At 41.8% G+C, this 17,693-nt stretch overlaps 1 protein-coding gene across 9 annotated transcripts in view; it reads right to left on the bottom strand.

The window, feature by feature from the left end:
• Positions 1-9,495: 9,495 nt before the first annotated feature.
• The window catches only part of mib2 (MIB E3 ubiquitin protein ligase 2), a 43,083-nt gene continuing 34,885 nt past the window's right edge, over positions 9,496-17,693 (bottom strand). For all 9 annotated transcript variants that reach the window (XM_086214346.1, XM_086214348.1, XM_086214349.1 and 6 more), the window contains 6 exons: positions 14,489-14,615; positions 14,134-14,394; positions 10,748-10,926; positions 10,478-10,671; positions 10,145-10,210; positions 9,496-9,865 (listed from right to left, as the gene is read on the bottom strand). In XM_086214346.1, the coding sequence (XP_086070472.1) occupies positions 9,624-9,865; positions 10,145-10,210; positions 10,478-10,671; positions 10,748-10,926; positions 14,134-14,394; positions 14,489-14,615 (1,069 nt within the window). In that variant the 3' untranslated portion in view covers positions 9,496-9,623. The remainder of the gene's footprint in view (positions 9,866-10,144; positions 10,211-10,477; positions 10,672-10,747; positions 10,927-14,133; positions 14,395-14,488; positions 14,616-17,693) is intronic.

The following is a 17,693-nucleotide window of genomic DNA, read 5'->3' on the forward strand; positions in this document are numbered from 1 at the left end:
CTGCGTGGAGAACTGTGTCACAATGGAGCTGCGCAGGTGAACATTCAACACATCAACCGAATAAAAACCTACATCCAAAGGGGAGCTGATGTGTTCGGGACAAAACCGAAGGCAGAGACACGTCGATTTCTGATGTTGGTATCCATGTTTTTAATGTTCAAATTATAAAGACTTTTTTGTGACCAGAGGAGGTGCTTTTCGGTTTTATTCCCTCAGATATCAGCTGCCCCCCACTGAAGAGCACACACACAAACTGTCGCTCCATAAAGCCTGGAAAACTGGGTTGGTGCTTCATGATAAGTCTGGAGTTCATGGAATCTGATCAAAGCAATTACTATTTCCAGAAAAGTTTTTGAAAATTTAATTAAATGAAAGCCAGAAAAATAGCTGAACATTGCAAGATATGTGGCACAGTTAAAACCAACTGAGAAAAATCCCTTTGTTTAATACTGATTTACATTAGCTTTGTATCAAATTATATAGCTTGTCGTTAACGGGGGTGCATTTAGTCTGGTTTAACAAGGATTTTTCCTTGTTTCTGGGCAAAAAGAAAATTCAGAGAATGTTTATCGTCATGGAAATTCTCTTTAAACATGTAGGAAAACTCATGGAAATGTGTCGGTAAGTCGTGGCTGAATCCTGGGTGTATCAAGAACCAAAGCGCCGAACCAGCCACGTACCCAGAGGGTTGAGCCGAGGTTGGCTTATTGCATCGGTGGGAATCCCATCGTAGCAACCAGGTGCCTTCAGCCAACCTGGGAGGATGGAGGGAACAAAACAAGATCCTGATCGGAGCAGCAGCATCACTCCGCATACACAAAGTCCCACTTCATCCACATTTATTGCACCTCTAATGTCTTCCAGAAAACTCTGACAGGGCTACGACGAGGCAGAACAACCTGAGGGGCATTAATCATTAACCAGCGACGACAAAGAACCGATTGTGAGCAGAGACGGACAAGTTCAGCACGCAATGTTACTCCTGGTTCACATCAGAGCGTATCAGTGTTTTAGCACGAATAAGGACATTCACAGCTACAGTCATGGGATTAATAATCCAATTTTGAGGTGAAAAGGGCAGATTAATTTACCGATGTAAAATCTTCTCATTTGACTGTTTTAGCCGCAGAGACGTCTGGTCAGTGTGTGAGTCCAGTGTTTCTGGGAAACTTCATATATCACTATCTGATCTTTATCAAATATATTTGCTGCAAATAAAGTGTTTTTTCAGATTATATTAAATCCTCTCCGATTTTTGAAAAACTAAATTTTCTTCTAGTGGCATAAATAGTCATCAAATGTCAAAACACGCTCTTGCCTTTTCGTCCTGTTTAGAAATGTCTCGCGTGCGTACGAGGTTTCGAGCCCAGCATGCGTCTGAGAGCTCTTCTGTGTGTAGATCTCTTCTTTCCTTACTTTCTTTTTTCCTTAGCCCACTCATCCCACCGGGGTATTGGAGGCTCATGTCACATCCTATCATTTCTTGCTTTTTTCCCAACCATCATCGTTTACCTTAGGAACCACTGGAGCGTTCATCACTATGCTAACCCACTGTCCTTTTTTGATAACTATTGTTTATGCTGTCACTTGTGTTGTTAATTGGCTTAGTTTTTCTTTAATTTTACTCTTTCTAGAAGTTTTTTCCTCCTTAAATTAAAGAAGAATCATTATAGACACCTGCGACTTCCTGAGATCTTCTCACAAGCCTGTCACTTTTGCTTTAACTGGATTTTTATGCTGCGTGTGGAAGAACAGGGGCCGCTATATCCAGACCTTTAGTCCTGGGGTGGGTCAAGACCCCTGTTCCTACACTTAGTGGATTGAAATGATATCATCAAGGTTCATTTGGAAGATTCAAGAAGTAAAGTAAGCAAATGAAGTCCTAAATGCAACCAGTAGCTCTCAGTAACAAATGAACTGATATTTGTGTTTCAAAATGTGACATGTTTGTCTCTATCTGATCTCTGGAACTACAAATAACTACTGCTATGGATGCTATTAGCTAGGCAACATTACCAGTGTATATACTTTGGAAACATAAAGTGAGATTTGATTTGCCACCGTGAAGATGTGGTTTAGGCTCATAAAAAAACAAGCCAGTCAGTTAATGTTACGTAACTGAATCTTGACTTGCCAGGAAATTGGTAATAAATGAACGTCTTCTGTTCTGACCCAACCATCCACCCCGATCCCCTTCTCCGTGGACTGAAGTCACTTCCTCCTTCACTCCCGACAGATAAGACTCATAAATACACCAGCGGACAAAGAGCTTTATGAATCCAACCTAAACATACGCTGCTTGGTGGGGATTCGGTCCTCGGGGGTACAGTCTCTGGAGAACAGCTGACCAAGACCCGATGCTGTTGTTCTAAATGATAGAAGACGGCTGACCTGAAGCAGCCAGGTCTCACTCCTGGCCTCTGATCAGTTCAATGTCTTTATATACAGAGTCCTGAAGTGGCCATGAAACAATAAACTGTAAAAATTTTAAGGACACAACATATCATTTAGTTATTTGTTATTAATTTATTTGTTATAATCCTACAAAAATATTCCCTCTAGGGGCACTTTGATGCTCCATATCATGACGTATAGAAATGCATTCAACCGAAGCAGAAATAACATTATTATTTTTTCATTAATTCCATTTTGACTGTGTCTTTGTGGATGGGAGTGATTTCATCAGTCTGTTCTTCTTCTTCAGTTGAATTAGGTGTAAAAGATACATTGGGAATGAGTTGCTTCATTCACAGCAGCATCAGCAGCAGCAGCACCAGCAGCAGCAGCAGCAGCAGCAGCAGCAGCACCAGCACCAGCACCAGCACCAGCAGCAGCAGCACCAGCACCAGCACCAGCACCAGCACCAGCACCAGCAGCACCAGCAGCAGCAGCAGCAGCATCAACCCCCTCCACCCAAACCACCACCTCTCATGCCTCCACCTGAATCAGCAGCTGTTAGACTGCTGGGGAGTTTTCTTTTGTGCGTGGAATGTTGAGCAACTGAAGCAGCGCAACTTGTTGATGGAAAAACAGGTGTTTAGTGACAGTGTCAACAAAGCCACCTCATCTAGAGTTGCTGGTTCCTTCCTGCTGCAAAGGATTTGATGTGTTAAAGCTCACATGCTACAGAAAAGGCCTGGCCACTCAAAACAATTCTGATTAGTTAAAATATATATATATATATATACATATATATATATATTCAAGTGGGGCAAAAAGATGTGACATCACTAACAGAAACGCTGGCTCTTCACTCTCTAAAGACTCTGTGTAGAGTCTGCTTGATGTTTGTTTTATGTCACAATGATAAATGTACACCATCAGCCAGGGTGCCACGCCTTGAGACACCTTCCCATGAGATCATGGGTCCAGCCTCAGTAAGACAGGGAATTCATTTCTTTATGTTAACTGCAACAAGCTCTTAAAGCCGAGAGCACACCCTGCCCCCCCCCCCCCCCCCGGTATTTAAGGATTCAGTCAATCTTGTTTTAGAATGCAAATCTGTAATCCATCAGATTGCTGCTCAAAATCCAACTGCTGTCTTGAATTAAGTGAACCTGGAATAATTAGAATATCGTCACTTTCTTAAAATAATTGCCGAAGTCTTTCTTGACAGTTTTTTTTTTTTTGCCTAAAACAACTCCTTGTGATTTTTTTTTCTTCCATTTTTTTCTGCAGTTTTAAAATGACTCAGGCGACTATTTTAAGAAGGCGATGATATTTAGTCACAGTTGTCTCCACACTCAGGCTTAACTTGAACCTGACTTAAGCATAAGAAATGCCTAGTCATCCAACATGTCAGCTGCTAGAGTCTGGGATGTGATGGAGGAACTTCAGGCATGTCTTCACATCATCTCTTGGGTGAATCTCATCATCCTCATAGATGTTAGTTTCCCTGGAGGACCAGATTTGACACTACAGGAATTGAGAGTTAGCTTAGGTCAATGAAAACTAGAAAACAGGAGAAGAGCGTGCCAGAGAAGAGGCGACCATATGTCATCTAAATTGTGAACAGGAAGCATTCAGATAACCATTTGACAGTTAATGAGCCACCCTGCTGGGCCAACATTGCTAAATGAGCGCCCTCTGCTGGTACCATTAGGAAAATACAAGAAACTGGTCCTTTCTTATCCATTAACATGAGAATCGTCAGTTTGTGAGCATTGTTCCAAAGAATCAAACGACTGCTCCGCTCAACTTGACAGCGTTAAAATACAAGTATACATGTTACTGTAGTCTGACTGCCATTGTACTTATCAAAGTGGAACTGAATTACTCTGGTGACTCTTTAATATATACTTCTCTGCGTCCTTTTGCAGTATTTACATCAGTTTTTCCTCATCGCGCAGTTTGCGCTATGATGTCATAAATCAGGCTTGTGGCCCAGATTTTACTGTGAAAACATCCATCTAATCTCAGCATGTGTAAGAAAATCATTCAGTGACACTCAAATGTCACCTGATATGGAAAGAGACAAAACACACATTTGAGTGCAGGGGCTTTTAAAGTCATACATCCATACTCAGCAACTCTGGCAATGATGCTTTCTGTGCTGCTTCTGATCAAGTTACTGTTCTTAATAGAAGTCACACTGAGATCAAGGTTTCATTTGCAAGTCAGACCTGAGGGCCAAGTGTGAAATAAACCAATGAAATATTGTGAGAGTGGCAAGAACATAGAAAAAAACCTTAAATAACACATACATAGAAAATTTTGAAAAAAAGAAAAATGCATATTTCTATCAAGGCGCCGTGGTGGTGCAGTGGTCGGCGTTGTCACCTCACAGCAAGAAGGTTCCGGGTTCAAGCCCCAGCTGGAGCACGGGGTCTTTCTGTGTGGAGAAGTGGTAGAAAATGGCTGGATGGATGGAGGGATGGAGGGATGGATCTTCATATCAACAACTGAATTATAAATAACTACATGAAAATTTGGATGTATGCTACATTTTCATGAAATAGTTAAAGAAGTTAAAAAGTGATGTAATGTAAAAAGAGTGAAACTGTAGGTTGTTGAGTCAACGATGATTCTAGGATACCAATAACTACATTTGCACATGAGGGGAAGCTCGACGGCGCCCCCTGTAGGACACATGAACTCCCACAACCTGTTGAAAATAATCCAGTAAAGACAAACCCTGCATAGAAATCATGACGTGCGTGTGCGTGTGCGTGTGCGTGTTCATCAGAGACACTGTCAGCTGCTCTGATCTATGACACACTGGTTCACGCTCTTGAATATCCTGTCTGACTCACTGTGGTTTACTGCAATGATTTTTTTTTTTTTTTTTTTTTTTGCGGTTTAAATTATTATTACACAGCAAGACGCTGTGTGCATTTCTTTGTATCAATGTGCCACAAGATGGCGCTCTCAAGTCGTTTAAAATCATCCCAACAAAGCCCTGCTGCAAACTGTGGCCAAAATAATGGGTACCGTTTTCCTTCACACCCTGCTCTTGCAGTGTTTGAATAATTATTTAAATTAGATTGCATTTATATTACCACAAATGCTCTCTTTATGGAAATTATTCTGTCGGCATTGTGCAATCACCAACTATCAGAAGTCAAACCAATGAATTTCACCAAAAAAAATTAAATATGTTACACAAATGAATAATATATTTTCATGCAGGGATAAAAAGAAATTATGGGTTGGCACACATTTAAAAACGTTTCTTTTTTTTCTTTTTTGTACATGTTTGAAAATCTCAAGTCAACACTCCAAAATACAAAACACAGCACATCCAGTGATTTGATGATACACTGACTATTTGAACATTGATTTAATTATTGAATTTAATTTTTATTTATTTATTTATGATGTCATTAAGCAGCAAATATGTTCACTTCATCAATATTACATCCCGTCATGTTACTCATGAAGAATATTAACATATTTTTAGCAGATAAACGCACCAGTACTGTGACCACTGAAAAACTTGTTGAGTCTACATGTTGAATATTTGCAAAGTTGTACTGAATTATTGTAGTTTTTAAAAATATATATATATTTATTTATTTATTTGAATTTCAATGGAGTTAAAAAGAAAAACGTCAAGCAGAGTTGTACAGCATTGGGGACCCAATGTCCTCTTCCCGAGAGAGGACGTCACGGCTAAAACGCTGAGTCATATGCCAAAGCCATCTGAGCCGTAAGACAATTAGGACTAAGAAGTGGCACACACAGCAGCGTTCAGCTGGAGACGCCGCACAGAGACCAGCCGGTCCACGAGGATGCGGCAAACAACCTGCTCGTCTGCTCTTCACCTGAACGCAGGAGAAACTCAGCGGGATGATGAGAACATGAATGATGACGATATTTTCTGATGAATGAATGAATGTTTACAGAATATTACGCATGCTCTTTCCTAAAAAAAAAAAAAAAAAAATCAACCAAATTAAGTTTTCATCAGGGTTTTTTTTTTTGGGGGGGGGGGGGTGTTAGAAATTCAACTTATACTCTAGGAGCGCATTTTGTCTTATTTAATGCCAGAGAATAATGCTATTAACGCTGGGTGATTACTTATTATTGAGAGCCATATTCAGTTCTTAATTATATTTTCTGTGTGTTGCAAGGTCAGAAACCTGCCAGTTTAAGAAAGCAGGTTAAGAAAACAGGAAGAGGATACTGTTGGTAAAAAAAACAAAAAAAAACAAGTAGAATTCTAGGAAAGAAGAAGTGAAATGTTCTTTTGAGCACATGTATTCTCCTCAGGCACGGTTTGACAGCGAAGCAGGGACAGAATGCTAAATTCCTTGCCGGAATTAGAGACTCGATTTTGAGAAACAGAAGCCACTCGACATCTTGACAGTGTTGTTATTTAGTAATTATCAGCCTGAAGTATTCATCTGCCAGTGGAGGGACAATATCAGCAGCAACAGAGGAAACCAGGGTAATTATAGCCATGAAGACTCCCATTGAAACATTTTGAAGGAGGAGTCCCCCCCCCCTAACGTCTTCTTCTTCTTTCAGTAAACAAAACTGACAACTTTTAGGTTTTTGAAGACATGAAATTTGCTCACCACAACCTTATTGTTGCTAATCTTTGGTAACATTTGCAAAATTCTAATCTTTCTATACCTGTGCTACTGATCAAAGTCAGAAAAAGCAAGAAAAAAAAAAAAGCCCCAACACTTTATCCTTAGAAAATGGTTCCATATTTATTGCAAAATATTTTTGTACAGAATAAAACTGAAAAAACATCAACAGAGGAGAAATGGACAGTAAGGCCAACGTCAGAACTCCAAGAGCTGAACTGTACAAACACCAATGGTAACACTTGCTGCTTTGATAGTGTTTTTATACAGAAATGGTTTCCCACCTGCACAGCTACCTCCTCCAGGGGGAGCAAAGTATAATCACACGTCTTCTTTATGGTTTCTAAAACATTATTGCCTTTGCCGGTAAACCCACCAATTTAACACACATCCTTAAAATGTTGAACTTTTGGTGATAAATCTGTCCTTTTATTGATAATTTCTCACAAAATATAAATATATACTCGTAAAAAGCTCCAAACAATACGGGACTACGTGGAAGTGAGTCACTTCTCCTGTGGAGAACAGATTCAGAGCTTTACATCTAAAGTTAGCAGGCTAACAGCTTTAGCTCGAACACCAGTAACTAAATGTGCCGGTAAAATACAACTTGGTTTGAACTAAAGTGTAAAAGAAGCAGGGAAAGTTTGCTTCTTAGTTCCTTCACACGGCTAAGAACTGTCCCCTCGCTTAATCTGGGGGCGGGGGGGTGTTAGCGCATTGTGTCTAGAGAAATCGGGCGAGCAAGGCCCATGCACGTCCTCATGCGATTTTGGCACTGATGTAAAAGTACTTTCCTCAGAGTAAACCTCAAACACTTCTCGGTCCCTCCAGCTTTTACTTCTACATCTTTTCTTCTTCTTCTTCTTATAAACTCTCCACATTAAAAAAAAAAAAAGAAAAAAAAAAGGCAGAGTGAGACAGGAACATGTCCCCCCCCGACATTCAAATGTACATATTTAACATTGGCTCTCCCAGTATTTGGGATCTACTGATGACCAAAAAAAACAAAAAAAAACAAAAACCTCCAGTCTCTGGAAGTTTTATCATAGAAAATAACAATTACATAAAGATTAAAATAGATATGATTTTTTTCTCATATGCATAAGCCCTTCAAGAAAACACACCAAAATATTAGAATAAACATGATGTACAATCCACAACTCCAGAGGAGAAAAGGGGGTTTCTGGTGAAATGACTAGACGGGGGGACGTGGAACTGGAGATACAACGATGTCATGTTTTTGCTCTTCTGATTCCAAATATTACAATACGTCAGTTGGAAGAGTCCAACACAGGTATCCTCCTCCGAAGCAGCAGCGCCAGCCGCTAATCTTCAGACATGCACAATAGTCATGGACAGCTGGTCAATGAACACACACACACACACGCACGCACGCACACACACACACACATTGTGCTGACTGGTGATTCTTGGATGGTTTTTAGTTTGTTTTTTAGAGAGCAAACCTTTGTTTTGTTGCAGAAAACCTACCGCAAACACAGAAACATTCAATTTCACAAATGAGAATGAGAATTTGAGGAATTCTTTATGACTTTTTGACACTAAAATGATCCGATCCACTGCAGCTCAATAAAAACGGGGGTTCTCGTTCAACTTTTATGGATATCACAAGTGCTTTCAATGATTTGATACCCTGAGTAGAGGACATAGGCTTGGGGTGAAATTCAGAAGAAACAAAAACACTTTTTTTTTCAAGCAACTAAAAAAAAAAGAAAAAAAGACATTACTAAGTAATACCACCTTTCACACATAAATAAAATCTGTATTTATGGGTACATTAAAAACCACAAATGTAACCAGAAAGAAAAAACAAACAAACAAATCGCCCACAAAGTCTTTTTCAGCTTAACAATATGCATATATTCATGCATATATAGTGTGTATTTCCCCTTGCATACAGGCGAGTGTTTGGGGACCATATATATTTATATATATACTCCCTCTGCAGAGATTAACACTGATTATTAAGGGACCTTTACAAAGGAGAGCAAACATAACTCACAGGACAGGCTGAGGGGCAAGAAGACGGGGACTCATTCTGTGCAGCCTTGTAAACAGAAGAGGCCCTACAGCCAGAGAGGATGATGGGTAACAGACATCCACTTAAAGCAGCAAAGTTAGGACAGGTTGTAGGAGGTGGAGGGTGGGTGGGAGTGAAGAAGAGAAGAGGTGGGGGCCTTTTTTTCCTCACAGCTCTCTGAGCAGAGTATGCAAAGAGTCGCCTCCTGTGGAGCTCGTCAAAAACAAGTTCATGTGATCGACACGTTCCTGCGGACTGTCAGTGATGTAACGCTGCGTCTTAGTAAAGCGACTCCAGGCCGAGAGGTTCGGGGGGAGAAGCAGGAGGGTGCAACAGGCTAATATACTTAATGTTGTGGCAAACTTTATTGTCACTGAGTCTTTTCAGAGATAACACCCTCGCCACCGTGCACACGCCCCCCCCCCCCCCCCCCCCCCACACACACACACACACACACATACACACACCACACCACACCACTGCCAATTTCTCTAAAACCCCTATCACATCCTCTTTGGGTGGTTTAGGTCTGATGGGAGAGAAGCTCAGACGAACAACTGGATCCTCTCGCGGATGGTCTGCCGGCAGATCGGGCACGTCTTGAGCGCGGCGCTGCAGTCGATGCAGGAGGCGTGGCCGCACTGGAAGACCAGCTTGATGTGGTTGTCAATACAGATGGGGCAGGTGATTCTCTCCTCCATCTGACGATAGCGAGACTGGAGCTGCTCCAGCAGGTTGTGCTGATCAGAGTTCTCGGTACCGGGGCTGCAGTCCACCTCGGTTTGGTCTGAGGAGACAACATGAGTTCAGAAGTCTGAGCAGGAAGCTAAATTACCACAAGTAACATACAAGTAAGTGGAGTAGCCTTGAAGTGGCTAGCAAAGACTGGTTCACAAAAAGATGGATGCAATAAACCATCTTAGTGAAATCATTCATTTGAATCATTCACAAAGTAAAGAAATCCAGAATTAAAGCTATGGATTACACTTTTATACTGTACATCTAAATTTGCGACATTCAAGGAATAAGAACAAAAGCCAAACAAGGAATAGCGGATTGTTTATACCTTGTCGAATTTTCTTGGTGATTGTGACTTGGCATTTGATGCATTTCTTCATTCGATGGGCGCACTCTGTGAAACATGGAAGAAAATCACTGAAAATACCTGAAAAAACTCTGCTGCGATACCTTTTTTTTTTCAAATATATCACCGTAACTCATCACATCCCACTTCTCCATCAGCACGCTACAGGACGAGCTCATTTAAAGTCAACTCCTTAATCACTGAGACACTTGTTCTCCCAGTGGTCCTTCAGTCACATTCATCTACCTATTGATCCTGTACGGTGGGCTACTGGATCAATGGGCAGATGACCGACACACCGAGTCCTCCGCTCACCTTCACAGGCCACGCTGTGCTGGCAGGGGCAGAAGAGAACCAGCAGAGCCAGCTCGGAGCAGATGAGGCATTCGCTTGGCCCCGGCGGTGTAGGAAGGACCAGGTTGGTCATGGTGTTGGGCGTAGTGTGGACTCGTCGAAGGCTGGCGCTGCTCAGGCCCTGCCCACATGTGATGGCCTGCAGACGCTGCAACCTGAGAGGCGACACAATGTTACAAAGACGCATTCTCACGCCGACGCTGGCATGAAACATCACTCTGTTGTCGTCACCTGTGCTTCTCAGAGAAGCTCTTGATGAGCTGCAGCATGGTGCCGTCTGCCACCAGGTCCAGGGGACTCTTGCCCTTATGGTTAGCATAGCTGATATCAGCTCCTTCCTGGGCTAGAAAACATGCGATGGCTGCCCCAACACTCAGCTCGGTATTCCCAAGAAGACCTGAAGCATTCAGCTGTGGATGCAGAGCAGGGTGAAAGGGAACCAGGGACAGGAGAGAGGAGGGGATGTTAAAACACAGCTTTAACTAATACTCTCAAGTGTACTCAAGTAACCCTTCATCATGTTCTGCTTCTGCTGTTAGACAATGGGTTGAGTCTGACAGGCACAGAAACACAGACCATTAACGCTACATAACAACAGCTGCAGCTCTGCACTGCTACAACTCAGAGTTTATCACCACAACATTGTCAAAATGGCAACAGAGACCACGATCTTCACTCTTAAATCAACTTTTAGCAGGATTTGCATAAAATCCTACACATGGATATATAATTACTCTTGATATACCTGAATGTTTCCAAGGTCTATGTAATATTTTCTGAGAAAGTGATAAAGTAACTCTACTGACAAACCAACTATTGTGGCTGAGAACACAACTTTCTTGGCGGTAGTAAACACTCAAGTACCCCCCCCCCCCCCCTCCATAACTCCTTTGCTGACAGCAACCAAACACCCTTAAGCTCTTCAGTCTTGCCACCTTCATGGTTGTGTGTGTGTGTGTGTGTGTGTGTGTGTGTGTGTGTGTGTGTGTGTGTGTGTGTGTGTGTGTGTGCGTAGGCTTGGCAGGTATCCAGGATGTTGATCAGAGCTGCAGTGTTTGCGGTCATGCAGACTGGAAAGGACATTCCTCATCGGTACAATGATATCAACAAAAAGTGCAACACTAGAGGAATACTTCAGTAGTTCTTGAGTTTTTGAGGATTTTGAGGAACGTGTGAATGAAAGAGTTGCTGTGGCATCAGAATTCTCATCCATGTTACCAGGTAGATGCAGCTGCAGTGTTTTAGTCTTTTTAAATTCAAAGTAATTTAAAAGATTTTCCCCTCATCTCTACGCAGCATCTCTCAGGACACTGTTAGCTTTAAAGCCACTTGACTGTTTTGATTTTTGTCAGTATGGATTCCAGTAAAAAAAAAAAAAAAGAAAAAAAAAAGCTCAGTTTCTTCATGAGTGTTTATCTGCTAAAGAGACAAAATTCCCTCAGGAGTTTGTGGAAACAAAAACAGAGCTATAACAAGAGTGACTGCCAGGCTTTAACTTCCCCAAAAACTCAACTCCACAAGACTGCTGCTACAGAGTGGCATCATGCCTTCTGAACACTTTAGAAACCAATCACATGTCAGTGTTGCTGCACTGCCACTAATCAGACAAAACCAATCGATTAACGACTATTACAAAACTGCTAGTCACAAGCAACCTTCGGTTTCTCCCTGCAGTGTAGCTGTAGTATAATACTTCACTGATTGATTTTTCAAGGAAAGTCAAAAAAAGAAAAACAAAAGTGAAAAAGTCCTGGTCCGGTTAGATGGACCTGGAGGCCTGAGGATTCGATCCAGTCAGGAATATCTGCTCCTGAGGTTGAATAACAGCACGACTTCTTTGAGATTCTTCAGATTTATGGAGTTTCTGTGCATGTTTTAGACATCAGGATCAAGACATCCTCCAGGGGAAAATGATGCCGTGTGTTTATGTCGTTCTTCTAAATTTATCACCGACGTCTTCAGCTCCGTCTTTGTCAGTGTGAAATAAATTCAAATGCAAGGTTGTTTTTATCTCGAAGGAAAATAAATCCTCAGTGCTGTCACCTGATTATATGTTTGAGAGATCAAATACCTGCTTGAACTTACACATCGAATCACTGTGTCCTCCATTAACCCCTCGTTGGGCCCTGAGTATACGCGATGAAGCCCGTTCTCCTCAGTTAACCCTCTCATGTCATCCTTGATTGACTTTTTCTCCTTCCTCTTACCTTTCATTCACTCACAAGATTACCAGGTAAAGCCAACTGACACGTTTATCCTAAGTTAACCCCCCCCCCCCCCCCAGACTAACAAGTACCTTAACCAACCTTCCTGCTGTTTTTGTTTACTCTCACTGTTTCAATATTGTCTCTACTTCTCCTGACAGGTTGTGTTTAGCCTCCTAAGAGTGTTTATTCCTCTTTCTACTTGCAGCCGGAGTTTATCTGATTACGACGTGCCAACCATTCATCTATTTACCCATCCTCTAAGGTTCCAGGTATTCTTCCTTAAGTCTGTATTTATCATGCATTCTCTCTTTAGCAATCATCTTCAGTCACCCATTATGTCTTTTAATCTTCACATCGTTGGACAACTCAACTTCTTTGGCTCAGTCTCAACAATTCATCCACAGTTCAGTGGTAATACGCATCTCTGCAGCAATGTCGTGAGTTCCATTATCAGTTATATGTCACACATTTCTAATTCAATTCTTCATCTTTTTCTGTTTATATTGCATTCTCCAAGTATCTATATATAGTAATTATATTACTTTTGCACTAAATTATGAGGCATATATTTCTACGTCTCGTTTGTAAACATTTATGTATTATTGTTCTATTGTTTATTTTATATATTTTTGTTGTAAATTATATATATTCTTACATACTATACCTCTATTTTATTATCATTTCTACTGCTGTGGTGTTTAGTTTCTTTGCTAATTTTGGAAGAATAGAGCTAAAAACACGAACACTTTAATGTTTTAAAGTTTCTTATTTCCTTTTGTTTGTCACTAAATAATACCTGTTGATAGGTGGGCGCCCATCCCCCCAAAACATTGCCATCAGTTAGTGGCTATAATTCTGAAGAAGTAGTTTTTCAATAGTTTTTAAATTTGAGTTCTTCAGGAGTTCATCTTGACCTTTATGGGTTTGGATCCACATTTTAATCTAAGCTGATTTGCTTTTGTCGTCTGTCACCATGACAGCGGGTGAACTTTTAAGCTGAAATTAAGAGTGGATTAATTAGCCATGCCGTTTCATCCGCAAGAGAGAAAAAAAAAAGAAACAGAGAGCTGAATGTATGTTACCAAGTTTCCAGACAAGGAGGACAGATTACAGGCCTCATGTCCAGGCACAGAGGACATGGTACCTGTCCATAGCTGTGAAGTCAGTGGACCCGGGTCTGACATGTCTTGGTTCTGTTGGGAATGTGTCCCAGTTTTCAAATAATAAATAAGTCAGGCTAGTTTCAAGGGAGTATATCTCCAGGGCTTTTTAGTTTGATTTTTGGGGAAGTGGAGACATCTTACTACTCTAGTTGACCGAATAAACCTTCCCTTTGGAAGGAACTTTTAAAGAAGTGCAGCAGTAACAAGTGTCAGTCAAGTCAGCGTCATGCCAGCTTCTGGGCCTCACCCTGCAGTAGAGGGATGTGGAGGAGCAGCCCTCGCTGCTCTCCTCAGTGCTGCTGGTTCCCACGGTGGGGCTGAGCATAACATTAGCCAGCTGTGGACGGAGGAGGGCCACGTGCATGGCTGTGTCACCGTCCTCATCCTCCATGTTCACGTCAGCGCCCTCAGCTACCAGCAGCTGGACCAGCTCGGTGTGGCCCTGAGTCACCGCCAGCTGCAGCGGCGTCTGGTTGCGGTTGTTGCGGATGTTTATGTCGCAGCGCCCCTGTGGTAGAAGAGCGAAGGTGTTGATCACTTCTACAGGAAATTCAATCGCTTCATTAACTTCAACATGCACCGCTTGTTAACGTGACCCGCACCTCCTTGATGAGGATCTCGGCGACATCCCGGTGATTGTTGAGGGAGGCCAGATGCAGCGCAGAGAAGCCATCCTCCTTCTTAACGTCTACCAGCTGCCGCGCTCGGCCCAGGATTTTCTCCGTGGCTCTGCCGCCAGGACAAACAACACAGTGCTCAATTAGTCAGTATGCACATCATTCTGCGTGGCTCATGGTTTCAATTAAAAACAGATATGTATAACAGAAGCCACAGTGTCCTTCCCTATTTCAAACTTAAAAACATCTGCAGTAGTAGCACCTATCCAAAAGGGTCCTGATGTAGTTTGTTCAAGCAAATAATATTCTGGGATGGAATGAGGAGCTGGTTGTCCAACATTAAAATACAATCCAGATTTAAACCTCATCTATCGAACCATCCATCTTCTATACAGCTTATCCTGTTCAGGGTCGGGGGATAAGTGTGTGTGTGTGTGTGTGTGTGGGGGGGGGGGGGATTAAGCCTTGTATGAGGTTTAAATCATCAGCACATGAACCATATCAGACAGAGACTGAGCATATCCAACAACACCACCGCAGACAGTGTAGCATACACGAAGCATAAACCTGTCAGAATATTATACTGCCCCCCTGTACTTGACATGAACTTGGACTGAGACCCAGCTGCTGTGGAGCTGTTAACAAGCCCATCCAACAAGAAAACACTGAGGAGCAACACACCAGGCCAAGACTCACACAGACACCAAATTCTGCCACCTGACCCCCTGATGTCCATGTAGCCCACTCACAAAGCCCTAAATGCTCCACCATGCAAGCTGTTACGCCTGTTATGTTGCTTTAAGTCCTGGATTAACATTATCTTTGTCATTTGTCATCATATTGTTTATTAAAGCAGTATCAATGCACTTAAATACACCCAGAATAGCAGAGGAACAGCAGCGGATTATGAGGTTTGATGCAGTGAATGAGCATTGAACTCGCTGCAGTGTGAGAGGAGAGTCTGCTTTATGACATGTGATATCGAAGCAGACAGTCCAGGAAGCAGGCCTGTCATGTGACATCATGACAAAACCTTTCTACGCATGCAGAGTTAATGTTAGTGCTGCTGGATTTCTATGTTTGGAAACCCTGGTGTTGCTCACGATGATGTTGGTGTCAATCTCTGTTTCTCCAGCAAATTTGACCAAAAAAAAGACAGATGTAGTTGTTGATAGATGTTCATACATAGTACTGGTCTGTACTGTACGTTTGTCACTTAAGGTATGGGTTGTTTGACAAATGAGAAAAAAAAAAAGAGGATGAATAATTGTACAGATACATGTAACGACCGATGTTGCAGCGCGGTAAGGACATGAGAATATTTTTCATGTCCTGCAACACAACAGTGTGAGACGCACGTTTCAACAACCATACTCCCGTCTCACTCCTGTGATTAAATATAATCCTGAGCGACGAGATTCCCGCACAAATACCCGGCTCGTACAGCTCAGAGATGACGCAAGTGTGCTCAGGCCCCGAGCGATGTGAGTGCAGGGGTGTGTGTGCGTGTGCAAATTGTGCAAGTGTGAGTGTATCTAGTAGACAGAAAACCTTTTTAAAACATTTTATATGACTCTGGTAAAGACAGTTCACCCAATCTGTAAAACAAGTAGAAAATTACTACACAACAAAACACAACCACTAACCACCACTAACCACCACTAACAACCACCACTCCTACTTCGAGCCAGGAACATGCAGAGTTACACAAACTAATCATGGGTGGAGCACAAAAACAAGAGACTTCTTGAAATTTGAATGCATTTAAGACCGCTAAAAGATTGTAATAGTTTTGATAGGGTTGTGTCCTTGTTGTATCCTGATAGCTGAGGTTTCAAACAGAAGCATTATTTAAAAACTCTTATGAGATAATAAAAACTTTACAACACGATGACAGATGGATGCATTTATTGCTATGTATAAAAACTCCTTGTGCTGCAGCGGGAACATGAGACTCAACAGTACTAAACAGCCATGATCAGCTCTGGGTGGAATTATAAAAGATGAAGGCTGCTGGGGAGACATCGTGTTGGAGGTCATTGGTACCTGCAATGCAGCTGTGCGTGTGTGTGTGTGTGTGTGTGCGTGCGTGCGTGCGTGCGTGTGTGTGTGTGTGTGTGGGTATTGATGGGAGGAAGTGCCATTCCTGCTTTCATGTCTATCTGATCATGACAGATGAGGAAGTGAGGAGCTCTCCAGTTCTGATTAGATCACCGCCATATCAGTTGTGTCACCGTTGTACCCACGATGCCTCACCTCTCTTCATTACTTACATAATCGTTACTCCTGTCTGTTCATGAAAATTCAGACTTGGGCTGACGTTTCGAGGCTGCTCTGCGCGAACATGCCCTCACACACAAAAGCCCGTAAGCATCCCGGGCACCCTGAGAACGGCTATTGTGAAGTAATGATCTGGTTATTTATGGGAGGTTACATCATGCTCAGTTGTAAATTGTGTCTTTATCAAAGCTTGATACAAGATGCACTGGTGCACTCTGGAAAATACATTTAAGATTTGCATTGAGAATTCACATGGTAAAAGAACAAAGCAGAACAAATTAACGTTACATCTGACACATGAAATATAGTGTCCCTGCATGCTTCAAATCAAAGGTACTGCACATAATTTAAATCAAACATGGTGATTTTGATTAATAATGAATTAGCAGAGTGTTTTCTTGCGACTGCACTGTCTGGGGTACAACTGTGAAAGTTAAAGGGGCCATATTATGAGAAACTCACTTTTTCAGTGTATGTAAGATACATATTTTGGTGTCCCTGCACACTCTGAAGAAACATAACTGATTCTTTTTGATGTGGGCTTTTTCTGCAGTCTTGTGATTCAAAGAGACGTTCTGATTTGCCCCTTAACGCATCACGAAACAACACAAAAAGAGACATTAAATAGGGAATGAGGCACAATATGACTCCTTTGTGAAAATAAGACAGAAGAGGCAATAAGGATGTGAAAAGAGAAAAACGGCCCAGTATTGTTTCTTCTCAAGTAAACATACAGTAAGAAAATAGAAAACTCATCATGTTCATCCATTGGCCTCTTTTGTTAAGCTTAAAACTCAAGAAGAATAACTTTCAGAAATCTGGCCGCTTGCCTTGGTTCTTCTCTCTCCCAGGACTGTTAGTGAACTTGGCCCCTAGACCTCTTTTTCCATTTCCTCACAATAAATAAATA

Source organism: Aulostomus chinensis, chromosome 9 (assembly GCF_037954235.1).
Source record: "Aulostomus chinensis isolate RoL2024-O1b breed Wild chromosome 9, RoL_Achi_v1.0, whole genome shotgun sequence".
NCBI lineage: Eukaryota > Metazoa > Chordata > Actinopteri > Syngnathiformes > Aulostomidae > Aulostomus > Aulostomus chinensis.